The sequence below is a fragment of the Rhinolophus sinicus genome, chromosome 3, assembly GCF_057876585.1.
Source record: "Rhinolophus sinicus isolate RSI-liver-muscle chromosome 3, RSI-T2T, whole genome shotgun sequence".
Taxonomy (NCBI): domain Eukaryota; kingdom Metazoa; phylum Chordata; class Mammalia; order Chiroptera; family Rhinolophidae; genus Rhinolophus; species Rhinolophus sinicus.
In genome coordinates this window covers 90,573,855-90,601,603 of record NC_142503.1, presented here as the reverse complement: position 1 = coordinate 90,601,603, position 27,749 = coordinate 90,573,855, and the positions used below count along the sequence as shown (strand labels likewise).

General features: G+C 43.0%; 1 protein-coding gene across 1 annotated transcript; it reads right to left on the bottom strand.

Moving 5' to 3' along the window:
* Positions 1–625: 625 nt before the first annotated feature.
* Positions 626–27,688, bottom strand: STAG3 (STAG3 cohesin complex component). Its single transcript, XM_019752682.3, has 34 exons — positions 27,568–27,688; positions 26,445–26,627; positions 25,296–25,398; positions 24,794–24,910; positions 21,194–21,290; positions 20,446–20,522; positions 19,952–20,156; positions 19,379–19,530; positions 16,791–16,864; positions 15,646–15,769; positions 15,031–15,129; positions 14,742–14,821; positions 14,302–14,409; positions 13,908–14,022; positions 13,643–13,748; positions 13,355–13,458; positions 12,998–13,090; positions 12,778–12,867; positions 11,259–11,459; positions 11,071–11,141; positions 10,884–10,971; positions 10,295–10,375; positions 10,120–10,212; positions 9,806–9,974; positions 9,546–9,682; positions 8,659–8,760; positions 7,982–8,130; positions 7,615–7,743; positions 7,359–7,516; positions 3,418–3,592; positions 3,058–3,159; positions 2,666–2,744; positions 1,309–1,368; positions 626–1,054 (listed from the first exon to the last, which is right to left on the bottom strand). The coding sequence occupies exons 1-34, from the start codon at positions 27,630–27,632 to the stop codon at positions 1,046–1,048; spliced, it is 3,795 nt and encodes a 1,264-aa protein (XP_019608241.3). The 5' UTR covers positions 27,633–27,688; the 3' UTR covers positions 626–1,045.
* Between the last annotated feature and the right edge of the window lie 61 nt (positions 27,689–27,749).

Sequence of the window (27,749 nt, the reverse complement as noted above, 5' to 3'; positions counted from 1 at the left end):
CTGGTTTCCAGAGGCTATGTTGTGGCCGTCTAGGTGAGAGACGATGGCAGCAAAGAGAAAAGACACAGATCAGACAGATATTTTGGAGAACAACTTGACAGGACTTGGTGAGAACTAGCAGGGAAGGTAAGAATAAAGGAGGTGATGTCAAAAACATGGATTTTAGGGTCAGACATTTAGAATAACTTCTAAGTTTCCTCCTAACTTTCAGATATTGAGAGTCTATAAAATTTCAAATTATGACAAGTGTTTTGGGATAAGGGAACGAAATTACCTCTGGAAAGAACCGTTGGGTGAAAGCTGCCAAGATTTCTTGGCAAGGTTTCTGCCAAGACTGTGGACCGGCCTGGCTTCGGTATAGATGAGACAGGCAGGTCCACCCTCCAGGAGATCAAGTCACTACCTTCTCTCTTCAGCCCAAACTACTGGAGGCAGTCAGTGTTGCTCCCTAGCTCCTCTGCCCCACTCAGTCTCTCAGGACTCAGCAACACATCCTTAGGAGCCAGAACACTAGCACCTGGGGGTACGCAGAGCACACTGGGCCATGGGGCTGGGCAGGGCTGCCTGAGGCACCAGCAAAGACCTGACCTCCACCAGTTTGACAATCTCAAGGCACACTCTGGGAACAGCTGATTCAAACGTATTTTATTGACCTACCACTAGGGCACAAAAGAGGATGGGAAAGATGTTCTCAAAATACAGGAGAGATATTAGGCTCTTTCCATTAAACACAGGGAGGCAGTGACCCTCTCGGATAGTGAGGTGAAGCCCCCACCCTTCCAACACAGCAGGAAATGGGCACTCTGCTCAAACACAGAGGGCCAGAGCCATGGTGCATTAGGAAAGACCGGGCTTAAGGCTTCCCTAGCCTAACAAAATCCGAGAAAGGTTAGGTTAGAAAGGCAAAGCCCACCTCTCCTTCCCCTCAGAGACCATGGGTGGGGCCTCAAGTAATGGTTCCTTTTGTTCCCTTCTCCTGTCAGCCTTTTCCACGTGGTCATGTCCTGGACGTAGAGGGTGGTGCTGTGGAGGGGCACAAGTCCTGTCAGAAATCCTGTAATGAGAAAGATGAAAGGCAAACACAGAGACATGATGACAGACTACGGGGCAAAGAGATGGCTGCATGGTCCTCTAGACAAGTACTCGAATTCCCCTCCTGCCCTCGGCCCACGGCTACTCCTAAAGCTCCGGACACAGCTGAGCGCACAGGCCATGGGCTGTGGTCTTTCTTTCCACCTACTTGACAGATACCAGCATCTCCCAAGGACCACAACTCCTTCTTCCGCAGTCTGTTCGGGGTATGCTCACCTCAGTGTTCAGCTCTGCAGAATCTAAGAGGTCCAGCCCAGGCTCACTTGGAGAAGAGTGCTAGAGAGAATGGGGTCCGAAGTCAGAAAGGTCCTCCCCCACTCCTATCACATGGCAAAGTCACAAAGTTCCCCTCCCAGTCTGACAGTAACAAGTGCGAGGCCTGCTCAGGCCCCTGAAGCAGCCAGGGAGGGCAGACTAGAAAAGGCAGAGTGGGCAGGAGGTTCAGGCCTAGACTTCTTGGAGTCATCAAAGCAGCACCTCCTCTGACCTGCTGACTGAGCGCCTAACATTCATGCAGATTTGGGACCTGAGGATGGGATTTTTCCTGAGAGGACTAAGGAAAGATTACAGTATTCTAACAGAGGACTTGCTCTCTAGTCTCACAAGACCTCCATTCCCCTGCTTTATTCTGTCCTTTCTCCCTCCTCAGAGAGCAGAGAAGGGAGCAGAATAACAGCAGCAGACACATAATTCTTTGCCGTTTATAAGATGCCTTCAGTTGGTGTTTTGGGTAAAAAAGCTCCATTGCAAAGATGAGGAGGTTGAGTGCAGCTCAGGAGCTAACCTGATAAAGAGGTGGAGTGAGGACGCTCAGGTCACCTCACTCAAATTCCATGCTCTTCCTAGTATTCTGGCATTTTCTCCTGGGGAAGCAGTCAGGCTGGGGTTGAAAATGGAGTGAGTGGAGGAACAGGGACCAGGGCAGCCCTCTAGGAGACAGGAGGGAAGGCAGGGTCCCGTGTGCCTGTGTGTGCATGTGCGTTATGAAGAGACTTACTGCATGGGCTACAAGGCTAGGCTAGATGACCCCCCAGATCTAGCTCTAGGACTCCTTTCAATTCTTATTTGGGGACTGAGAGGAGTAGTGCCACTCTAGTCCTTTTCGGTATTTTAATTTTTTAAAATTTTTATTGGGGAATATTGGGGAACAGTGTGTTTTTCCAGGACCCATCAGCTCCATGTCAAGTTGTTGTTTTCGATCTGGTTGTGGAGGGCGCAGCTCAGCTCCAAGTCAAGTTGTTATTCAATCTGGTTGTGGAGGGCGCAGCTCACTGGCCCATGTGGGGATTGAACAAGCGACCTTGGTGTTATGAGCAATGCCCTCTAACCACTGAGCCAACCAGCCGCCCCTGGTATTTTTAATTTCTTTACTCTCTTTCTTTAATAAAAGTAAAGTCCTAGCAAAATGCAAAGTGACTTACAAACCTCCCTTCTCTACTCTGATTCTTTCAAAAAGTCCTAAGCAGCTTTCACAGACAAAGGCATCATCAGGGCTGATAGAGGAGAATCATTCTCGTTTCTTTTTCTCGTATCTGCCTCTAGTTCTAAAGGGAAAAGGGGATGCTGGGCTCACCTTGTCTGGATCTTGCCATTCTTCACCTGACTCATTCTGAATTTCTAACTCTTCTTCATCCTCTTCCATGAGGCTGAGGCTGATGGCAGTAGCAAAGAGTAGAGGTTTCCAAACTGCTCTTTAATGACCCCTGACAGTTTCTCAGAGGCACCCCAGGGGAGAAGAGGTGGGCAATAATACAGCAGGACTCTAGGTTCCCACTCCCGCTTTAATCAACAGTTCTACTCATATCAGTTTTACATACTAGGGTCCCACATTATACTGGAAAGAAGTCTTCTATGATTAAAACAAGTCCAAAAAGCACTGGCATAGAAGCACTGGATAAGGGGAGAATCTCCTCACCGTGGCTGACAGATCTGAAGTAAAGCTAGAAGATGATGAGAAAAGCTCACCGGGTCAGCTGCTTGCCCAGACCAGGCCCTGAGGAGTTGAGTGGAGTCTGGAGATGCTGTGGGCTCAAGAACCTTGACGTCTGGGTGCCTGAAAGGGGCTGCCTGTTGGGATTGATGTAGGATAAGTGACAGTAAACAAAATTCAAGGGTAAAAAGAGGAGGGAAGGTGGCCAGCATTAAAGGGAGAAAAGCTCAGAGTGCAGAAAAAGTAAAGCTAAACAACTGGAAAAGGACTGGAGAAGAACTCAAGAATGAGCGAGTGCTGTGGGAGAGAACAACAGAACAGAAACAGTAAGATGGAGATGGCAAGGCACCAAACTGGGCAATCAGACCCCCAGATTCTTCTCCCTTGGCCCTCACCCTTGGGTAAACTCGGATTCTGAGCTGCCTTCTTCTTCCATCTCTTCCACGCCCCCCAGGGGCTGCCGACTTCTCACAGCTGTGGAGGTGAGGGTGGGTGTGGGCGGAATGCTGTGCAGCTGCAGGCTTTCCTCCTGGGGTGAAGAGATGTCCTCTCTGTGCCGCCGGGAGGGGCCTGCGAAGAAGCAGATGCACATGGTAACTGCAGACCACGTACCGCCGCAGATGGTTTTCATTTTTCCAGACCGGCCTAGGATTTGGTTAGTGAAAGTTAGGAAGGGAATGGAAAACCTATATGGCTGCATTATGTTATGTTATGCCTAAAACCATGAGCATAGCCCTATGTACTAAGAATAAGGCTTACAGAATTATATCTAGAATTGTATCAAGAAAAACTTACTACACGGCTTAGAAAACAAGATGGAAAGAGATATATTTTCACACATAAACAGTAACATTTGGACACGAATGTCAGAGAGGGTTGGACTCACCTAAGATTGAGAAGTTTCAGTGAGTCAATGAAGACATTTGAGGTCCTAGTCATTTAAGACTTCTGTGGTGAGAAAAAGCTTAAAATTGCACGTAGAGTTTTGGGACCTGAAGCTAGGATGGAAGTATGAAGAGTAGGGAGGAACAGAAAAATGGAAGCCTGGATTTTCAAAAAGCAAGCAAAACAAAATGAGATGACTGTTATGTCAACATAGTGCTGGTAGGGAGGGTCAGTGGAGGCCCCGAAGCTCAAAATGTTAAGAATCGCTCTCCTGCAGCGATCCGAGGAGGTAAAGGAGGAGAAAGAATCTAAAATGTCTCAGAAAACCCACGTCATACTATTTTAAAACATGAGTCAAATTGATATTAATATTAATATTTGTCAACTGTAAATAGTCACCCCCCCATTACACTTCCTCGCCATGGCAACGTTTATGAGCTGAAACCCAAACCCCAGAAAGTTAGCAGCTGCTGGTTTAAGCAGAGGGCTCCCGACAACAGGAAAGTCCCACACCCATGAGCTTGTAGTAACGGAGAGGAAATCTCGGCTCCCTGGCAGGTCCTTCTCATCTCCCAGCCTATTAATGGTGTAACGCCCCAGGGCTCAGCCCCTGGGCCTCTCCTCTGCTCCACCCTCACTGGCTTCCTCACCATTCACGTTCACGCCTTTAAATGCCAACTCCTAAGTTCATTTCAAGCTTCTGCCTCTAGCCTGAACTGTCTGTTCAATAACATGGCTAATAACCATCGCCCTAATCTCACATCCTTCCTCATCTCAGTTGCTATCAATGCCATCCTTCCAACTGTTAGGCAAAATGCATGGAGTCATCCTCAAATCCTCTGTCTGACATCACACACTTCTACTTTGCCAGGAAGTCCTATTAGTGATATCTTTTTGGAAATATATCCAGAAACTGGCCACTTCTCACCACCTCTGCCATTGCCCCAGTCTACACTCGGTCGCTCTTGTCTGGAAGCCTACAACAGCCTCCTCACTGGCTCCTTTGCTTCTACCCTTTGCCCTCTAGTTAATTCGCAACACAGTAGCCAGAAAGGATGCTTTTAAAATGAGAGGCAGATCTCGTCACTCCTCAGCTCAAATCCTCCAACGCTTTCCCATTTCATTCCACGTGAAGTCCAGTCTTTTCTCTGCCTCCTATGTTCTGGATTCCTATGACCTCTGTGGCCTCATTGCCCACTCTCTCCATCAGGCTATACTGGTCTTCTCCGCTGTTTCCTGAACATGCCAGGCACATCCCCCATCACGGCCTTGGACTGGATGCCCCTCTCATACCCTACGCTGATATACACTAGGCACCCTCCCTCACTTCCTTTAGGTTTTTGCCCAACATTCAAACTCTCTGTGAGGCTTTCCCCTGATCACTCGTTATAAGACCGCAATCCCCACCTCAACTGTATTTCTCATTTTCTTCCCTGCTTTTGTGCCACAGCACGTATCACTACCTGACACTCGACAGTATCTTTTTTGTTCACTACTGTATTCCCAGCACATGGTGCTCAACAAATATCTGTTGAATAAACAATGGAACCGACCTTTTTAGTTTCATCCTGCCTTTACAAATCCTGTTTTAGGCAAACCAGCCAATACATCCACGTGCTCTGGCTAACACATACTTTCCTATGTTTTGCTTATGCTAGTCTGCTAGCCCATGATATTCATTCTTCCTCTGTTCAACTTATATAAATCTTACCCATTTTTTAAGCTCCAGCTTAAATTCCATATTCTTGGGGAAGCCTTCATAGATCAACTAAACTTACAACGATAACTTCCTTCTCTGTATTCTTTAGCATTCATCTGTCAATTTTCAAACCCTCAAGAAGTTATTATTTACTGGTGACTGTTCATAATTCAGCTTTTTCTATAAATACTTTTTTCTCTTTCCTACTAGATGGTAAGCTACTTGAGGATCCTTCATGGTTTCTAAAACACCTAACACAGTATCTTGCACACAGTAGGTCCTTAACAAATATTAGCTAACTGATTAAAGTTTCCTGGGGGTATAAGAGATACTTTTAGGTGGTATGTAGAAGACATTAAAAAGAAGTCAGACTTTACTTCACATCATATACAAAAATTAACTCAAAATGGATCACAGACCTAAATATAAGGGCTAAAACTAGAAAACGCTTAGAAGACAATATAGATGTAAATCTTTGTGACCTTGTATTAGGCAATGATTTCTTAACATAAGACATCAAAAGCACAAACAACCAAGGAAAATCTAGATAAGCTGGATTTCATCAAAATTAGTAACTTTTCTGTTTTAAAGGACACCATCAAGAAAATGAAAAGACAACCCATGGAACGGGAGAAATTTTTTGTATATCATATATCTGATAAGGGACTTGTATCTAGAATATATAAAGATCTGTTACAACTCAACAATAAAAAGACAAATAGCCCAATTTTAAAATGAGCAAGGGATTTGAATAGACATTTCTCTAACGAAGACATACAAACAGCCAATAAGCCCATGAAAGCAGCTCAACATCATTAGTTATTAGGCAAATGAAATTTAAACCATAATGAGATACCACTTCATAGCCACTGGGAGATGGATAAAATACAGACAGACAATAACAAGTATTGGCAAGCACATGGAGAAACTGGGGTCCTTATACATTACTGTTGGGATTACAAAATGATGTAGGCACTTTGGAAAACAGTTTGGTAGTTCCTCAAAAAGTGAAACATGGAGTTACCATCTGATCCAGCAATTTCACTCCTAGGTATGTCTCAAAAGAATTGAAAACATATGTTCATGCAAAAGCTTGTACATGAATGTTGATAGCAACATTATGCATAATAGTCACAAAGTGGAAACAACCCAAATATCAATGAGCTGATGAATGGATGAATGTATCCTATGCATACGATAGAATGGGATTTAACCATAAAAAGGTACGAGCTACTGTTTTATGCTAGAGCATGGATGAACCTTGAAGACAGTATGCTAAGTGAAAGAAGTCAGACACACAAGGCCACATATTCTATGATTCCGTTTTTATGAAATGTCTAAAACAGGCAAATTCAGAGATAGGAAGGAGGTTAATGGTCCTGCCAAGGGTTGCGGGTATGGGGAAAATGGGGAATGACTACTAGTATCTTTAAATGTACACTAGAGAAAACATACTAACACATCAAACTTGTGATTTCTACGATATTATCACTTAAGATGAGACTATATAAAATAGAAAAGTCAGTTTAAAGAAAAAACCTTAGCTAAATTATAAGACAGGTAGTGATCTGAAGGTAAAAAGTTATGAAATAATGATAGTAGATGCTCAATGAAATTTTTTTACTTAACCAAATGGAAAAGTTTGAAGGCGGCAAAAGACCATATACTACTTCCCTAAGTAGTGGCATAAAGGAAGTATTTCTGGGGACCCTGATATTCGTGTACACACAGCATACATACACAGCACTTTACCTTCAATGCGCCTCTTCTTGGAGTGGGGGTATCCCTGAGGGCTGGCCTCTGCTGTGCTCTCTACAGGGCTGAGGGAGTGGCAATAGGTGGTGACTGGACCCCAGGGATAGCCAGGTGCCTGGGAGACAGGCTGCAGACACTTTTCCAGGTAGGACAATCTAATGAAGGGGTAGGATGAGGAGGCTGAAGTGATCAGCGGGCCTCACCATGCCCTTCTTCCCTAATCCACTCCTTTATCCACCTACTCATAACTTACAGTAGCTGCTTGTCCTGATGGATGAGTCGAGGGGAAAACTCTGAAAGGAGCTCCAGGAATGCCAGATTGGGGGGCTGACCGGAGGGGCCAGCTGGAGGAAGCTCAGACAAGGAGAACTTGATGCCTTCCCTTGGTTGAGCAGAATTATTTTAGGAAGATAGTCCCTTCCTACTTCAGTCCCAGGGCTGTCCAAGTGAACCAAACCCGTTCCCAGCTTGTCTCCCAGAACTATCCCCGTGCCAACCTGATCGCTACTTCTCAACATGCTATCCTTCCTCCACGACCTTACTCCCAGCTCTCCCTGTATGTAGCCTTTGGCTTAGCCAAAAAATTCAAGCACACTAACTTCCAACCAGCACTGCCTTACTTGTGTAGCATGACCACAAGGTCACGGTTCTGTAGCTGGTGGGGTCCAAAGCTCAAGGCAAACCTCCGGGCCAGGTCCCTCATCTCAGTGAAAGCCGGAAGCTCATTCAGGCCCTGGGGCCCCTGCTCCTGCAGCAGTTCTGTGTACACCTGTGTCCAGGAGACATGGTACATTTGGGAGAGGGAGGTACGAGGTGGAAACAGGGCAAAAAGTAGAACATTCCCTTCTCTGCCTAGAAATTCTAAAGGGCTTGGGATGCCATCTGCTACTTTTACTCTTTCTTTCCTCCTAGTACTCTTCCCCTACGTCTTACTCCTTACAGCAGAGAGAGCCTTCACCTCTGCTCCGTAACAAGAAATAAAAATGTCTGTAGTAACCAAAGGAGGCTGAGAGAGAACAGATTAGAAAAAAATTAGGAATTTCCTATCACTTTACTGTCAGTGCTTCTAAGTTGAATTTTATCAAGGTGGGGCGGAAACTACCCAGTCAGTTCAAAAATACTTTCTATGGGTCTACTAGTTATGAAAGAGACTGCCATATAAAGTAACAGTCAAAATAAATTATAAAGTTCCTGCTCTTAAGGATCTCACATACTAAACGGTCAGGGGTTGAGAGAGGCTCTGCAAACTATAGGGACGGCACGGCTTCGGTTGTGGCACTTGGGGCAGAAGGAGTACCTGTTTGAGGCTCAGCAGCAGGACTTGGGAACAGTGACTTCGGTCGATCTGCCTTGCTCTAGTTAACGTTTCCTTGATTATGTCCCCATAGTCACTGTGAAACTGAGGAAGAAGTAATGGAGAAGACAGTGTCTGATCACAGGAAAAGACTGTTTCTGTTTTGTGTCTTCCTTCACTTTCCTAATTATGTCTCCTTCCAAAAGTGACTTAGGTAGGAAAACATGAATCTAAGTATAATATAAAACAACCCAGACTAGACCTCATCTCTAGCCAATAGGTGTGAAACCCAAAATAAATCAGAGTTTAGCCAAATAAATAAGGGAAGAAACTCTGCCCTGAGCCCATTTCTTGGAGAAGAGTAGTGTGCCTGCCAGTGCCCACTCTCATCCAGCACTGAAGCCTTCACTTCTAGTCTCAGCCCACTAGAACAGACGCTCTCCATGAAGCAGGAACTTTTGTCTTTTTTGTTCACTGCTGTGTCCTTAGTGCTTGGAATGGTGCTTGGCACATAGTAGGTGCTCACCAAACAGAAATCAATACAATGGAGGCTGAGGAAACGGAGGTACACGTCTAGGTATCTTGTGAAAATTGACCCCTCTTCCATTCTTTTTTTCCTTCTTACATTACCCCATTCCATAAACCAGATTCACAGGGAAAAAAAAAATTCTGGACAGGAAGAATAAGATATTTCCCCTCCAATGAATTTCTTCCTCCTAACACTTTCTTCTCCATAATTATTTACTAAGTCTCTTTTCTTTGTCCCTTTATTCTAAACTTCTTTTGCCCTTTCCCTCCTATTTCTCTTTTAAGCCTGATACCCTCATCCCCCCACCCTCCTTTCTGTAGTGATACAGTGCCTGCAGTCCAAGCGAGGTGCTTCACTGTACCTTGTTATAGTGTTTGAAAACATCGGAGGCTGCCTCCATCTCCAGCACCCCGTAAAGGACCAGCTTGCAGAACCCGGCCAGGAGGCGGCGCCGCTGATGTAGCTGTTCTATCTGTAAATGGTCCTCCTGGGAATGACCTGGCTCATAGCAAATGCAGAATGGAAATATCAGCATCACAGATTTAGGCCCCCTGCCCTATGTGCCTGAGGCAGGCCCAAGCCCCAGCCGCTTCCTGAGCCCCAGGTATAGGATCCTAGTACCCCTGCCCAGTTCTCCGGGCTGCAGGAAGACGTGGTCCATGAGGAAGCTGGCTAGCTCAGACTGGAGAGAGGCTTCAGGAAGAAAGACAAGGGGCCTAAGGAAATCGCGGCCCCCTACAATCATCTGAGGGCTGAAGATGAGAAGTAGATCACTTAGTAAGATAAAAGCCTGTTGGGGGAAGAAAAACAATGCTTAAAAAGCACACAACATTGACTAACATCAAAATTACACAGCTAATTTCTTCTTAGAATGAGGAGTCCTCCGACCATGCGGAAAGACTTATCTCCTTGGTCCCACTTGAGTCAATGCTCACCTGCTCCTGGATCTCAGGAACCACATCTGAGAGGCAGCTCTGGCAGAGTTCACAGAAGGCCACCATCCTGCCCTTCAAACTCAACAGCTGCATCTGTGGAGACAGTGGCTTCAGGGGGAGGAATGAAGCCACAAGCTCTTTCATTCCTATTCCCCCTTCTCAGACCCATATTCACCTGGGAAGCACCTGATCCAGAAAGATGTGTTAGTGTCCAGAGGATGGAAAAATAGACAAGAGTCAGGGCTGGCAGAATCACCTGTAACAACCAAATATTACTAAAATGAGGGATGTGTCAGGAGAATAAGGGGCAGACAGGGAGGGAGAGGAAGAGAGCGAGCGGGAAGGACAGACAGGCAGGCGCACACAAAGTAGTGAAGAGAGACAAAATCAGTGAAGAAGAGAGAAAATAAGATTAAGGGAGCCCCAATTCCTTTTCTGGAGGAAAAGAGGTGATTCCAGACAATCTTTAGAGGATTTTATCCTAGGTAAAAACGTCACCTCTCCTGAATTTATTTGAAGTCTCCTAGAATCCCTCAGTATTATCCTTGACTCCCAGGAAACCAGAGAGGATGGCTGTTTGCAGGCACTGGAAAGTACAGCTCACCTTCCAAGGGTGGAATGGAGGGACAATACACACATGATCTTCTTCCCTTGTGTCCACCCCACATCTCTGGTATTGGAGTTGCCTGGGTTCCACGGTCACCTAGGACACAGGGCCCTTAAAAACTCCTCTCTGCCTCCACATCCCCAACTTGTGCACTTGCCTGGTGAGGAACCTCTCCTGTGTCCACAGCCTTCCGGAGGAGTCGGGAGCACGGCTCAGAGAGTTCCCAGCGCGTTAGGTCATGAGCACTCGAGGGGGGAGGGAGGAGGGAAATGTTACACTGGAACAGAATCAATTCTACAGACAGCAGGAGAAATTGAAGAGGAAGCAGGAGGTGAGCTGCTCACTTGTAGAAAGCAGACAGGCGCTTCAGAGTGGCTGCCAGGCTGTACACCTCATCCTCGTCGAGGAAGGACGACTGAAAAAGAAGGGCCACAATGAGATTTTTCCCAAGAACTCCCAGACCCATGTTCCCCGTCTGTGGCCCTCTCCCACCTGAGTTTGAGGTGTCCTGTCATTCAGCCCCAGTTCCTACCTGCAACAGCTCTTCAAGTTCCTGCTGGAAGCGGTCGGTCAGCAGATCCAGCAGTTGGCTGCGGGCAAAGTCCACCCGGCTGAAGAACGTGAACTCGGGATTACAGAGCATGTAGAGGGCGTGAGCTCCAGCCTCGAGCACTGCTGGATCTGCATGCTTCACCACCACCTCCTGGAGCTGCTGCAAGAACAGCTCCAGGTGCTGAGAGAGAGAGGGTGAAAGAAGCTAGGTAGTGTTGGGGACGTGGGGAAGACAACTCTTCTGGAGCGGAGTACAGCTGAGAGAGATAAGAAATTGGGTTGATCCCAGACAAAAAAAGCTAAAGGAGTTCATCACCACCAAACCAGTATGATAAGAAATGTTAAAGGGACTTCTTTAAGAAGGAGAAAAAAATGATCAAAAATATGAATAATGGCAACAACTACATATCTATCAACAATTACTTTAAATGGAAAGGGACTGAATGCTCCAATGAAAAGACATAGAGTGGCTGAATGGATAAGAAAATAAGACCCTTACAAGATCCTTATAAGAGATTCACTTTAGATCAGAAGACATACAGAGACTGAAAATAGAGAGATGGAAAAAGACTTCATGAAAATGGAAACAACAACAAAAAGCTGGGGCAGCAATACTTATACCAGACAAAATAAACTTTAAAACAAAGACAATCACAAGAAACTAAAGGACCCAGTAATTCCATTTCTGGGTATTTATCCAAAAAAACCCAAAACACTAATCAAAAAGACATATATATCCGTATCTCCACTGCAGCATTATTTACAACAGCCAAGATATGGAAGCAACCTAAGTGTCCACCAATAGATGAATGGAAAAAGAAGAAATGGTACCTATTTACAATGGAATATTATTCAGCCATAAAAAACAATGAAGGCTTGCTATTTGTGACAACATGGATGGATCTAGAGGGTATTATCCTAAGTGAAATAAGTCAAAGAAAGACAAATACCATATGACTTCACTAATATGTGGAATCTAAAAAAGGAAATAAACGAACAAACAAAACAGAAACAAACTCATAAATACAGGGACTATTTTGATGGTTGCTAGATAGGAGGCGGGTTAGGGAATTGGGTGAAAAAGGTGAAGGGATTAAGAAGTACACATTGGTAGTTACAAAACAGTTGTGGGGATGTAAAGTACAGAGTAAAGAACATAGGCAATAATATTGTAATAACTGTGTATGTCAGACGGGCACTAGACTTACCGAGGTGATCACTTCGTCAGTTACATAAATGTTCTAATCACTATGTTGTACACTTGAAGCTAATACAATGTTGTATGTCAATTATAATTGAAAAATAAAAAAAATATTTAACAAAAGAAAACAATAGGTTCAAAAGCATTCAACTTCAAGGGTAAGATACCCAAGAAAGAGAAGACTTGCTGGTTTTTCTGAAACCCAGGTTCTTGAGAAGAACCAAATACTGGCAGTAGGACCTTTGGCCCTTGCAGGGAAGCAGCAAGGCAGAGGAAATGTGTCTTCCTCCCTCCTCACCTTCTCTAAGCGCCTGGTGCAGTAGATGTTGAGGTCAAAGTAGTTGAGAAGCTGGAGCAGGGGAGCAACCTTCTCTGCGTCAGCTGAGAACTGTGGTGATTGAGAGGGAGACTGACTTACTAGCTAATATGTTGCTAATTCTTACTTCCATTCCTCATCATCGGAGACCATTTTCTTTCACGCTCTCACTCCCAGAAGCTGAACAGTGGGGCAGCTTTACCTTGGCCAGGAGCTGTGGTAGCAGCGGAATGAGGTGTTCAGTCAGCTTCACCTTGTCATCTGCTTGGATCTTACGTTCTTTAGGGGTTAAGCCCTAGAATTAGAGTCATTTGGGGTGTGAAGAAACACACCCCAAATGACTCCAGAGGGCGTGTGTGTGTCCCTCCTCCCCACAAACTTATTTGCCCAGGAAGGAAAAGAGAATTCAGGAGCCCACTTCAGATTTCTTTTTCTTAAGATGGAATTCTTTGCAGGGCAGAGGAAGGGGCCCCCTAAGCCAAGACCTGAGGATAAGGATGGATAATACTCATCTGGATTTAATATTGTCAATCAATCCAACCCACCACTCACGCCATACCTTCCTCCCCGTGACCCGCCCCACAGGGGGGTGACCCTCGGAAGCTTGCCGGACACTGGCCACAAGGATTTCTATCAGCGTGCTTTCCTGCACATCGCCCAAGTCTGGGTTGGCAGGAGAATGAAACACAGAATCATAGATTAGCCAGCCTCCAACTCCAAGTCCTCCCCCACCCTTTCCTCCCTACTGCCCACCACATCTTTCTTTCACAGGACAGGAAAAGAAATCTCTCCTGGTTTCCTACCAGGAGGTGAAAGGGCCCCTCCCCAGGTACCATGTGACACGCACTCTGGTCCTTCTCCAGCAGCAAGCTCGTCAGACTCTCCCAGTCCTTCAGCTGAGACCCTGCACAGTCCCACAGGCTGTCTATTAAGTAAGCGGCGTGGTCATGGAGCTGTGGAAGGACGTACACGTGAAGTTACTGGTCACATTAAAAACTCTAGGAAGTGCCCAGTGATTAACCATGTCTCTCCTTCCTGTAGTGCCAGCTCCCATCCTTCTCCACCTGCGGGTCTTATGCACAACAGCCAAACAGCTCCTTCTTATACGTCACCTCACTCTCCACAAAAAAGGACAGCAGAAGGTGGAAGAAAGTCCTCTGGGCACGTGGACTTCGGCGTCGCTGTCTCTCACCCGGCGTTCTTGCCTCACACTCAGGGTAGAAGAGCCTGGTAGAATGTACACAAGGAAAGGGCACAGCACAGGAGAAAACAAGGAGTGGAATAACCACCATGGAGGGAAGAAACAATCCAAGGAGAGGTATAAAGGAAAAAGAGGTACAGAGCTCAAGAAAGCCCTAAGGAGTTGAGAGGGAAAAGGAGATCCTAAGAGACACTTTAATTTGTTTCAGTAGGTGTGGGGAGTTCTTGGGAAAAGCAGCAGCAGATGAGGGAGAGAAAACAACAGAGGATGGTGCTAAAGGAACAAATGAAAGGAGCCCCACTCACTTCCAGTACAGAAATTCCCCTGCAGCAGAGGCCAGGGCTCGGTTAGAGGCATACACAACAGGGTAGATACTCTCACAGTCTGCATCTGTCAGCACCCCTTCCATGTTCCTGCCAAGAGAAAAAAGAGAAAGAGCAGGTAGATATGGGTGTAGTCTTCTAGCACAACTAAGGCTAGAAACAAACAGAGGCAAAAACAACGAGGATTAACTCACAAATAACTTTAAAATGAAGAGTGGAAGACAGAGGAGATGGAGAGTTAGAGAAGATAGGAAATTTTCTCCCTGGAGGTCTTGCAACTCACGAATGACCTCTGTCTTTCAACCTGTACATAAGGAAGATTCAACTTACGCTAGGAGGAGGGATAGGACTCTGGAAGGGTTTGTCTGATGCTGAAAAGTTAAAAGTCTGAGATGCTTCCACCCCCACTTCCCAGGACTCACTTAAGGATAAGTGTTAGCAACCTGACGGCCTCCACTGCCACATCGTACTCCCGGTCCATGACCATGGAAACCATCCGGTCCTGCAGGAAGGAGAACACTGATCAAAACCTCACTGTATCCATCTCCAAAATTATGTTCTCCTAGAATCTTAGAGACTCCTAAGGAGAGGGTGTAGAAGCAGATGCTGGGGTAACTAGAGATATGTAAACGCAATAGAAATGCAAAGATGAGGTGGGGAAACAGGAAGCATAAGAAAGAATCGAGCACAGGAGGACTGTCCCAGTTTCACCTTGAATCGGTTGGTAAAGAGCTCCAGACGTGCTGTCAAGTCTGGGTTGCTGTACAGCCCTTTGAGAGCCTTCAGGCACTTCAGACGGACTTCCCGATGCTGTTGAGGAAAATGGAAGTATGACTGACTCCTCCTGTGCTCACCCTCACTGGGCCCCTATACTCCCCTCTCAGATTACTCTTTCTGCGCCGGGGTGTCCCCTTATACTGAGGATTCTGAGATACCTCAAAGACAATGCACAGCTGTCTTCTTACTTAAAAAAAAAAAAAAAGGATGACAGCAGAATTTAGCAACCATGATGAAAAGGATCCTCTGCTCACCACTGGAGAGCACTTGTATTACCAACCCATCAATGACATTCTTGCTTTTTCATAGGGCAAGTCTTTCTCCTCTCTACTCTGGCTTTGAGGCGTTTTATTTCCTGGATAGGTCTTTCTCTTTTACGTTATCCTACCCTCCTTGATACTAGGGAAGTTTCAAGGTTCAGTGCCTGTATGGGTTGATTACTGCTCACTAGTGAAACACCTAAGTGGTAGAACCAGGAAAAGCTGAAGTGTCCTAGGGTAGGGAAGAGGGTGAGGGGAATAGGAGAAAGGAGACTGACTCGACTCTCACCTTATCGTGCAGGGTCCAGCCAATGTATTTTAAATAGCTGTCAGTGAGGAAAGAGGAACTGTAGCTTTGCATCCAAGATCCAATCTCCTCGATGCAGATAGCACGGATCTCAGGAAGGACATCCCTAGGCACAGAGTGATAAATTGACCTAATCACCTTTTCTCCAAACTCACTTTCCATCAACCAGATAATCTCCTTGTCACAGAAGAATTTATTTTCCTGATTAAACACCATGTACCATGCATTTCATTTGCTCCTCCTGATGTTAATATAATATATAAAAAAGTAAATACTTTATTTCTGTAACCAGCTCATAGACCATGTTTCCCCGAAAATAAGACCTAGCCAGACAATCAGCTCTAATGCGTCTTTTGGAGCAAAAATTAATATAGGTCCAGTATTATTTTATATTATATTATATTATTTTATATTATATTATATTATACCTGGTCTTATATTAAAATAAGACTGGGTCTTATATTAATTTTTGCTCCAAAAGACGCATTAGAGCTGCTAGTCCGGCTAGGTCTTATTTTCGGGGAAACATGGTAGTTGAATTTATCCTCCATGCCCCTTGTAAAAACTGATTTTGGAAGTTACTTTAACTGTTGGCCAAACAGTGTGTGTGTTTTAATTCCACTTCAAGAAAAAAATTAAAGGGTTATGAAAATGCAAAGGATAAAATCTAGATAAGAATGAAAAACAACTACAGCTGCTTTTTAAAACTTAATTCTACCCGTTCTTTAAACAGTGTAAAACTCCCTGCCTTTAGCAGTGAAACAGCAGGCTGGGCTAGGAAAAGGCTTGCCAAGCTGCATACCCTCTGAAAAGCCCTGCCTTTTGGCTCTCTACTTTTGTCCTCTTAAGTCTCTAGTCCCAGGAAGATGAGAGAGGGAAGGCCTTGGGCAAAGCTGGGACAGAAGAATACTCAGCAATGCCTTATCCTCATTTTCTCTCCCAGAAGAGCTTACAAAATCCCTTGTAGGTGGGGATAAATAAACTAAACCTAATTAAATTGAAATACCTGTTAGTTTTCCCTCCAACTGCATTAGCTCTGGGTATAACCAAATAACTCCGAGTTAGGAGGGGGCCTGGTTACTTCTACAGACTCTATAACCAAGGACCAGAGGAGCCTATTAACTCACCTGTACCGATGTACAAAGACACCCCTGAAGAGGGCATTCATCATCCCCTCAATCTCTTCTTGATGTTCTTGGAGCTGGAGGACAAGAAGGAGCAGGTCAATCTCTCTTGTACCCCAACAACATAAGGCCACAAAAATATGGAAAAGTATGGCTTCCACTGTACTTCTATTTACTGCAGGACAGTCTGAACCCTTGGTAGCCTATGTTCCCTTTTAAACCTTCTAATTATGGAAGAAGCTGTATAGTCAACTAATACCTCAGAGATTTCTTTGTGTTTGGAAAAAATAGTATCTCCTCTGTGTCCGGTTATTTTGATTATCTTTGGCTATTCAGAGGCCCTAGTTGGTAGTTACGTATGGTTTTGACTAACAACTGGGGAAATGAAATTTTAACAAACACAGTTTGTTTGACAGAAGTGGATCTAGTAAAAAAGGAGAAGGAAGAGATTAGATCAGTGGTTCTCAACTGGAGGTCCCTCCAGGGGACATTTAGCAATGTCTGAAAACATTTTGGTTGTTACTACTGGGGGGTTACTACTGCCATCTAGCAGATAAAGGCCAGGAATGCAGCTAAACATCCTGCAACGCAAGGACAGCCCTCCAACGTCAAGTGTCACTAATGAGAAACCCTAGACTTGTACCAAAGAAACAGAATTATAAAAATTACAGGAATTACAGGGAAGCAGAAGTATAAGGAGATGTTCTTTAAGACAACTAATTCTACCTCTTCAATAAATCAACATATTGGGGGGAAAAGAGGGGAAGTAAAGTTCCCTATAAGACTAAAAGAGACTTAAGAAACATAACAATCAAATGCATAGTCCTTAAACTCTGGTTGGAACTAATCAGATATAAAAAGAATTTGGGGGACAAATGGGGAAATTTTAATACAAGTTGGAATTAGGAACAATTTAGGGAATCACTGTTAATATTCTAGGAAGTGAAAATGGTACTGGGATTATGTAGGAACATGCCATTTTTTTTAGAGGACATATTTAAGTCTTTAGGTTGAAAAACCAATATGTCCATAATTTACTATAAAATACTAAAAAAATAAAAGATGCAAATATGGTAAAATATTAGTTGTTAAATCTAGATAATTTGTATATAGTGTTCGTTCTGCCAGTGACTCCATTTTTCTGAATGTTTGACAATTTTCATATTTAAAAGAAAAAGGAGAGGGAAGAGGGAAGGAGGAAAAGGTGGGTCATCAGTACCAAATTCTATAGAAGTTTGGGAAAGGGAGATTGAGAAAAGGCCATTGCTATAGGGATTAGGAAGTCATCACTGGTCTGAGAATAATTTCAATGAAAAATGAGGAGAGAAGCTAGGCAGCAAAAAGGATACAACTGGATATTAAGGCAGTAAGGAAACACTTTGTAAAAGGATAGAAATGTAGCTCACAGAGGAGAGGAATGAAAAGATTCAAGGGCATACCTATGTGTATGTATGTATGTATGTGTGTATGTATATGTATGTATGTATGTATGTATGTATGTATCTATCTATCTCTCTCTCTATATATATATATATAAATGGAGAGAAGAAAACAGTGGGGAGGGAGAGATTAAAGACAAAAAAGAGAATGGTAATTGATGAAGCAAGAGGCTAGAGCAGTAAAAAAAAAAACTTGTACTAGTGTACTAAGATTTGAGACAGAATATACATAAGGTTTAAGAGCATACTGACAGTGAAAATAGAAAATGGGGGAAATAGAAAGTTTTCTTCTACAATGATTTAGCACAGAAGAAATCTTGGGTGAGGGCTGGGAAAAGGCCGTTGGTACAGTTAGACATGGTGAATCCTGCCACCTCATGCTGAGGGGAGATTCAGATACCAAGGGAGAGGACGGGGGTGGAAATCAGTGTCTGTCTCATGATAGACAGCTGTTTGAAGGTTTAATTAGTATAAAGGTTTAATTAGTTTAATTCGTGAGATCTTATGTATTCCACTAGTCTTTTTTAAAGAGGAAACTAAGCAAGTACCTACTATGTGCCAGGCTAGGCAATTTATTCATTATCTCATTTTATCTTCACAAAAGGGTAGAGTTATTCCCCTTTTAAAAAAAAGGAAACTGAAGCTTGGAAGTGTTACATAAGGCCATGGAGCTAGTAGCTAACTGGAACAGAATTTACTCGGGAGTGAGTGAAACGCCTGTGCCCTTTCTGTTTCTTAAAAACTTGGCTTCCCCATCAGTGGTTGGCCTTTAGGACTCCTATGATGACCTGTATACTGTACATTTGACATGAAAGTCAAAACTTAACTCCTTGCATGAGACACAGGCACAACACTTAAACACTTCTGATAAAGAATATAGACAACGGAAACTGAGAGAAGGTTTTGAATTATAGAGAACTCTAAAGTTTACTTTAAATTAGAAATGAGAATAATTGAGCCTGCATCCCAGAAACAAGATGAGCATCCAATGACCTCTGACAGGATGGGCCTATTAAACTTGCCAGCCTCCATTAAGATCGCTGGGGGATCTGCGCCTTACCAGAGAGCTCTTGGGAACTGTTAAGGTGGGCTGTGGAAGCAGCAGATGGAAGCCGGTAGAGAGGGAAGAAAGAGGCAGGGAATACTTCTCACCTCTTTGCGTTTCTCCAACAGGCTCTCCAGCCGCTCAGGTGCTCTCTGTCCTGGCCCCTTACTTCGTTCAGCCTCATACTGACGCTGGTTGTTGTCTTTGTGCAAACTCAGTTGGAGGGCAACTCTTACCAGAGAGGTCATTAGCTTCATGGCTTGCAGTCAGGAAAAACAAGATATGAAAATCATTACTTGAGTCAGAGAAGGGAAGGTAGGTTCAAAACAGAAGGAAATAAAGGGCAGTGAAAATAAAAGGCTAGAGCAGGGTGACTATTAAATCCCAAGACTCAATGTTCTGGAGTAAACTTCTTTCTGCCTCTCTCTTTTGGGCAGCTTTTAATCCTCAGCATATTCCCAGTGATGAGCTATAAGAAACATGTTAGAGCTGTAAATTGTCACTGTGTTCCACCCTTTTATTACAATTCCACTTGTGAGAAACTCAACTGGGTTTGGAATAAAGAAGCATGGCCTTGAAATCAAGAGCGAAGATGCAGGTAGGAAAGAAGATCCAGGACTAGAGAAGAAAGTCCTACCAATCTCCAGGAGAACATTTATAGAGTAAAACTGAGTGCTCACCAGCCAGGGTGCTAGTGTGACGGAAGGCACGAACTTGGGAGTCTGAGAGGCCAGTGAGCAGGGAGATGAGGTCGTCCATAGGGAAGCCATCATAGAGGAGGCTGTACTGGCACTGGAAGACCAATGTCCTCACAAATTCACAGAAACTTCCCTGGAACTTCTTCCAGGATGGACCTGAAGCTATCAGGGGATAGTCTCCTGAGTCCTACAGAAGGGTTTATGAAAAGGATGGGCAAGTTACTACCAGGCCATAGGGACACTGGATGTCAAAACCCAATAGTATAGTAAGAATCTTATCTCTGTTATACTTCATTTCCTGCTATTCTCAACTCTTGAGGCATATTCAGAAAATATCTATGGGTCTCCTTTGCCCCCGAGAGACTGAACTCCTCCTTTGAAAAGCTATTTTATTTCCCAGAAACAGAAAGAAGGGAATGATAAGACTTGTATTTTGAAATAAGAGTGGCATGATGATCTTGGTCATCTCCTTCCACCTCATTAAACTGTTCTGTTAGGTGCTGGATGATCTCTGAGTTGGACATCTTCTTGAACATCTCGCGGGTCACAGTGCCTAAGGCATGGAGGATAAGAAAAATAACAGGATACCATGACTATTTAATAGACATCTGAAGATGACCTAGGGAATATATTGAAAAGAGCATAGGTGGGGAATCAGAAGATCCAAATGTGCTAGCATCTAACTGTGTATCTACTATAATGCAACAACTCTAGAAAACCCAAAGGAATTGAGCAGTGGAAAACTAGTTATTAATAAAAAAATCCAAACAAATAAGGAAAGCAAAACTATACCAGATTCTGGATTCTTATAACACAACCTGCCTAAGACTATCTGCCCCAATAAATTAGGTCATGGCCTCTGGGGGTCTACAGCTTCAGTGGAGAAATATGCGATTTAGTGGCTGAGAAATAAGGAATAAGAAAATTATTTCATCTAGAGAAAGGAAGACTAAAAGGTATCTGATGGTCCATTTTTAAATGTGTGAATATTATTAGCATGATTATTTTTCTGCAAAGGGTCTTGTCTCCAAACCAACACAGTTCCCTACTGGATCACGTCCATATTTGCCAATCAACAATATAGTTAAATAATTGAAACTTTGCTTATGCTTTACCTTCACCCTTCATTTAGGAATGCCCAATCCTATTCATCTAAATGGAGGAAAAGTTTTATAACATAGGAGCAGAAGGCTGGAGACTAGAAAGAGGTAGGAGTTTGCTCACCTTTACATCCACACGACCGGATGACAAAGTTAATGAGCTCCAGGAATCCTGCATTCTGGTCTTGCTTGTAGCTCTCTAGCCACTCATCCACCAGAGACTGGGAAAACAATGTGGATGATTTCTATTTACAGCAATATACCAGACTAGAAATCCTACATGATCTTCCCAATTGAAGCATCTAAACTTCTGATTAAAACATTAAAAACATCTTTTAAAATGTATTGCTGAACTGGAATGAAAGGTATGAGGTTGGCGCAAAAGTAATTTCAGTTTAAAAGGTTTTAAAAAAAAAAAATTGCAAAAACCGCGATTACTTTTGCACCAACCTAATAGAACTCCACATAGGCTAAAAACGAAGTGAAGGTAGCAATCCTTGAAGATAAGTAAGCTGACTTTTGCCCTGAGGGTTTCTATTAAACCCTGGGAACCCTGACTTTCTGTCTACATGGCTGCATGGAATGCAGAGCACAGGAGATCAAGCCTGTGGCCTTTCCAAGAATAGTCCAAAAGGAGGCTCCTGCATAAAGCTATATCCTGCAAAGAGTCACATCCTCATGAAAGCAAGAATGAGAAATAAACCTATAGGTCAGAAGGGAACAGCAAGAAAACTAGCTTGTTATGATCTCAGTGTAGGGTTGAGGGAAAAAAGAGAATTCTTCCTTGAGAATTCATAACCATAAACCAGCTCTCAGATCTGGATTTTCAGTCCAGATCCACACTACCTATATGATCAGAATAAGCTCAATCAGACAATTTACTTAAAAGTGACTCTGAAGTGCCCCCAGGCAACTACCAGAAGCAAATGCAGGTTCCTCTCTTAAAACCCACCTTCAAACCAGACCGCAAAGAATTCTAACATATAGAATTCCATTGGAAATGAGTGGTTCACAGTAAAACCTAGTAAAGAAACAAGGCACTGAAAGTAAGAATCAGCACGAAAAACGGTGAGTAGAATTATATTCACAGACTTTAGACACTGAAGTTATCACAGATTACAAATTATGCTTACTATGGTTAAAGAAATGAAAGAGAAGCTTGAAAGTAGAAGCAAAGAACTAATTCTGAAAAGGGTCAAACAAAATTTGTTGAAATAAGAAATATAAGATTTAAAATTTCAATGAATGAATTAAAAGTAGATTGGACACAGCACACAGAAGATGAATGAATTAGAAAATTAAGTCAAAGAAATTATCCAAAATGCAGTTCAGAGACTAACAGAAATAATGAAAGAGCTATTAAGAGACATGGAAAATAAAGTAAGAAATTCAAATGATGTCTAATTGAATTCTTGAAGATAATAGAATGAAGAAGAGGCACTATTTGAAAAGAATTTTCCGTAGTTGTTGAAAGACACCAATTCTCAGAGCCAGAAAACTAACAGATCTGAAGCATGACAAATAAAACATCCTATAAAACAACACAAAAGCAAAAAAAGTCTTGAAAACAGTCATAGCAAAAAGAGATCACTTACAAAGGATTTGCATTTAACATTTGCAAACCAAAACAGTAGCCCCCTAGCCATATCTGGCTATTAAAATTAAATCAAATAAAAATTAAAAATTCAGTTCTTAAGTCACACCAGCCACGTATCAAGTGCTTAATAACCATATGTGGCTAAAGAATACTGTACTAGACAATGGTGATATAGAACATTTCCATACTTACAAATTGTTGTATTAGACAGTGCTAACTTTGACAGCTGACTTTCGGCAGCAATAAAGGAAGTTAGAAGGCTGTGGAATAATCTTTTTAATGTGCTGAGAGAAAAAAAGGTCATCTTAGAATTCTATACACAGCAAACAATCTTTCAAGAACAGGGTAAGACATTTTATACAAGCAAAACATGAGTTTGTTAATAAGCTGTACCTAAAGGAAATTTTAAAGAATAAACTTTGGACAGCAAGAGAATCATTCCATACAGAAGATTTGAGAAGGAATGATGGACACAGAAAATGATAAAAATGTAAGTAAGTAGAAACAAACATTGTATAAAATAGTAATGTCTCTTTTGCTGGGAGAAGAGGAATAGACAGAACTAAAACACTGTACAACAGCATGTAAACTGGAAGGGGAAATTGGAATTAAAATGTACTTAGGTCCTTGTAGAAGACAGAAATCCAAAAGCAAGCAAGAAAAGAGGAAAAAGAAACAGGAAAGGCAAGATAAAGTGAAAGCACATAAAATGGAAGAAATAAATTCAAATATATCAGTACAAACAACAAATACAAACGAATTAAACTCTCGTTAAAAGACAGATTGGCAGAATGGATTAAATAACATAATCCAGATATATACTGTATGCAGAAGACGGACTCCAAACATACATAGAAAGATTGAAAGTAAAAGAAAAGAAAAAGATACTAGGCAAATATTAACCAAAAATAAAGCTAGTATAGATGTTAATCAAAAAAAAAACACCCACAATTTTTGTCTTCAAGTATAGAGATAAACAAGTGTCAGTATATAACAATAAAAGGTTTGATTTACCAGGAAACAAAGCCTCAAAATAGTTAAGGCAAAGATAGGTCTGAATACAAAAAAATTGAAAAATCACCTTTCTAACAAACCTCTCTCTCTAACTGATATATCACACAGACCAAAAAAACCTCCCCAAACCCCAAACTAGTAGAAATATCAAAGCAGTATGACATTTAACATTTTTTATCTCACCCAAGAGAACCCTGGACCCAACAAATGGAGAACACACATCCACTTCATATACATGTAAAATCGTTTTGGAAAAGGACTAAATGCTAAGTCATAAAGTTTGTCTAAGTTTCAAAGACCACATTTTCTGACAATTAGAAATCAGCAACAAAAATATAAAACAACAAAAATATAGAAAAACTCCATGTTTAAAAATTTAAAACTTTTCTAAAAACTATACAAATCTACATTACATACCAATATGGGTGAATCTTAAACAACTGAAATAATTAAGTCACAGAGGACTATATAGAGAATAATTCACTTATTTAAATTAAGGAATACATTAATTTGTGATAAAACTATAATGAAAAGACAAGGGAATCATTTATAGAAAATTCACTCTAGTGGCTATCTCTGGGTGGTGAAGGGACTGTGGGGTAGGGGAAAGAAGCTATACAAGGGCCTCTAAAGCACTATTAATGTTTCACTTCTGGGTGATCATTTAAAATTTTTGTAAACTATTTATAAGCCTTATACACTTTCAGATGAAATAAAATTACAACAAGTTATAAAAAAAGAAATGTGGGGAGGGAAAAAGAATTAGGTATAATTGCTAAAATGGAGCTAAAAAGTGACAAGGGTGAACAAGCTGCCACCCATATTCAAGCTTTCTCTCTAGATTATCCAATGCCTCTCCTTGCCTCCTTTATCAATCAGTAAAAGCAAAATCAATCTTGCTCTTTGATACTTTTAGGAAAGAAACATTCTCTCTCATCCAAGGTCTACCTTATATAATTCCAAGGATTCACTCCATAGTCTTACCTGTCTTTTCTGATATAGGTTATGTTCATTAAAATGTTCACATTAAATCAAGTTTGTAGACACTTGTCCTTATCTTTCCACCCTACAAGGGGTGGATGGTATTAAGAAACAGGTGAGACACTGTTTTACCTGCATGTCACTTTTGGCAGCTTTCACAGCATCAAAGAGATCACTGGCTAGTGGCTCTGACTCTTTCTGGCTATGACCACGTACCATTTGGGACCCCTTCTTTGGATGTTTTGCCACCTAATAAGTATAAAGAGATCAGAAATATTTTTAAAAAGTGAAAGTGGCATTAACACTTGGTCTCATTGTCACACAGGTAGGCTTAAGCTGCCAATAACAGAGGAGAAATTGAGTCACAGATTTAAAATAACTGACTTTTATATTGTGAACTTTATTATTTCTTTTTCTCCTTGTAAAAGACCTTTAGCCCTATTCTTATTCCTCTGAATCCTAATACCGTCTCCTTTTATTCTTTTCTCTTCAAAATTTGCCTTTTTCCTACTCTGTCTCTTAACACTCTTTAAGCCTTGTCCTTTCATCAAACGTATCTCCTGAGTCTCTTCTAGGTTTCCTTTTGCCACTTCCCAGACCAGGTTCCAAAACAAAACAAAACCGAATGACTCACTGGGGTTGTTTTGAGTGGTCGTTTTGCTGCTCTCTTCTTCACATTGGGTCTCAAGGTGTCTTCAAAGTCACTGCCTTCATCAGCTGACAAAGAATCACTATCCCTATGAGGGAGTATGGCTGTCCTTAGATACAACACCCCAGTCCCTCCATAGAAAAGGGTAATTATAATTTCTTTGTCTCTAGCTGTAACTCCTCTCCATTAGAAAAATATATTCATATTTTTTTTAAGAAGAGATGAGTTTACGGTTACCAGAAAGTAGGGACAAAGTCTTAAAAGAAAACTTTCACTTGAATAAAGCAATGGAGATAAGGAATGAGGAACTGAGGTGGGTGAAGGATAACCCTTTCCTAAGAGTCTCTGAATAAGAAAATCAAATGATATTCACGTAAGCAGGTAGAAGGATCACTGCTGTGTGGAGAAAAACCAGCATGGTTTGGGAAGTCATATATTATTCACACATAAACAGGAGATTAATGTGCACCTGGAGTTAAATTCCACTCCTTAAAACAAATTCACATGTCTAATTGATTTAAAGTTAATAATAGAGATATAATCTGGTCCCCAACACGAGCACTGACAGAAACAAATGATTCAGAGGAAGTCAATTAAAATAACCAGGGGATAAATCAGATCTTGTATTAGATTAATTTTTTCCTGGAAAGATTAGAAAAACCAAGATATGTTATTATAACCTTCACCCAAAAAAGCTCATAAATGATATCAAATAAGAATAGATGCACTTGTATATAACATCCCCAAAAAGAAACTACAGGACACCAACTATAGAGTAAACCATATTTGTCAGGCAACAAAAAATAATTCTTTACTTCCCCTTCCCCTATCTCCCTGCTCCCACCAGAGGTTGCACACACTGAACATACAAACGCTTTCAAGAAAGGTTTAGACAAGTTGGGTGATGGATTTAGAACAAGATGTATTATTCCTGATGCCTACAACATGTAGGGCAGCCAAAACCAGCCAGCAACGCTGGAAGGGGGTCATTGTTGTGAACCAGCAGAGCATCTTTTACATTTTCATACAGTCACACGCACATTACTATCAAGGCCGTAAAATGACAGAGGGGAAAGCTGCCGATGATGCCGGAGAAAGCCGCACAAGTAACCATTTCTTACCAACTTTACTCACCCCTCTGAAGTCTGGTCCAAGTCCCTGTCATCACAGGGCACACTGGCAGACAAACTAGAAGACGCAGACAAGCCCCTCTGTCCACCTCCCATTGCTCCTTGCAGTGGGGAGGACACACTGCTTGGGGAGGCGGAGCTACGGAGACCGGAGGAGGAGGATCGAAGGGTAGGCATGGTGCTCCAGCTGAGGGAAGAAAGAGAGAAAGGGGCTCCTACCCCACCACTTCCTCCCTCCCCAGCCCTTTCCAGCCCGTCTTTCCAACGGAACTGCCCTGGAACTCACAGTGGCCGGGGGTGGGGGAGCCACACAAAAAAATGAGAGCCTTGACCTAAGGCATCAGGAGATTAAGGAAACCACTGCCCCAGACGCAGAGCACGGGTGTGGAGTTGCTCTCCAAGCACAGAGCAAGGCACACACCAGAGCAGCTTAAAGCAGGTCCCTCTCCCGACTCGGAAGCTAAATTGCCTGGTGTAAATGAACCAGCTCACATGTTACAAACAAAACATAAATTAAAAAGCACCTAGACGTTCATTTCTGGAAAGCTAGTACTACCTGATTCCGTACGGAATGGAATGGGACGCTTTTAACGGTTTGGAGGCGGAGGCGCCATTAGAACAGGGCCCGAAACGCTGAAGGAGTAAAGGAAAGCTCTCGTTCTCTACTTTTCCAGATGGTGGTACTTCTAACCCTCCCCAGGGTAAGTTTCTTTGGGCGGAGGAGCCTTTTAACCGCTCACAAATGTGACTATCAGTCTCGTGGGGACTGGAGGTGGAGGAAGCTACCGATTCATGGAGGAGGGAGGTCCCTATCTCAGAGACCGCAGTGCGGCGACGGGGGTGGGGGGAGGCCGTATTCTTGGGTTAAAAAGAAGCCTCACTGTCTGAACCCGGAACAGCGACTTCTGGGAGAGCAGGGTTGAGGAAAAGTCACCGCCTGGGGTCCCTCGGGTCTCTGTAGTCACCCCACCTGCGGCAGAGGCGGCTGCCGCTTCCCTTCTGGTGGCGGAAGAATCCAGAAAAACGCGGGAATGCACGAGGCGCGTTGCGCGCAGGCGCGAGCCCAACGTCTAGTCCCAGGGTTGGTAATTGTCGCGAGGTTTGGAGGTGTAAGAGCTCGTGCTTACCACGTTCCAGTCACACTGCTCCTGCAGCCTCGTGCGGCCACCAGCTCTCCCGCCTTCCGCCCCATCACGTGGGCTCAGGCGCGCTGGCCGCCAGCTTCAACCTTCCTCCACCCCATCCCCGCCCCTCTACCCTCAATATTCCGCCCCCTTTTTCCCCTCTCCCCCACTTCGGCGGGTCTTCT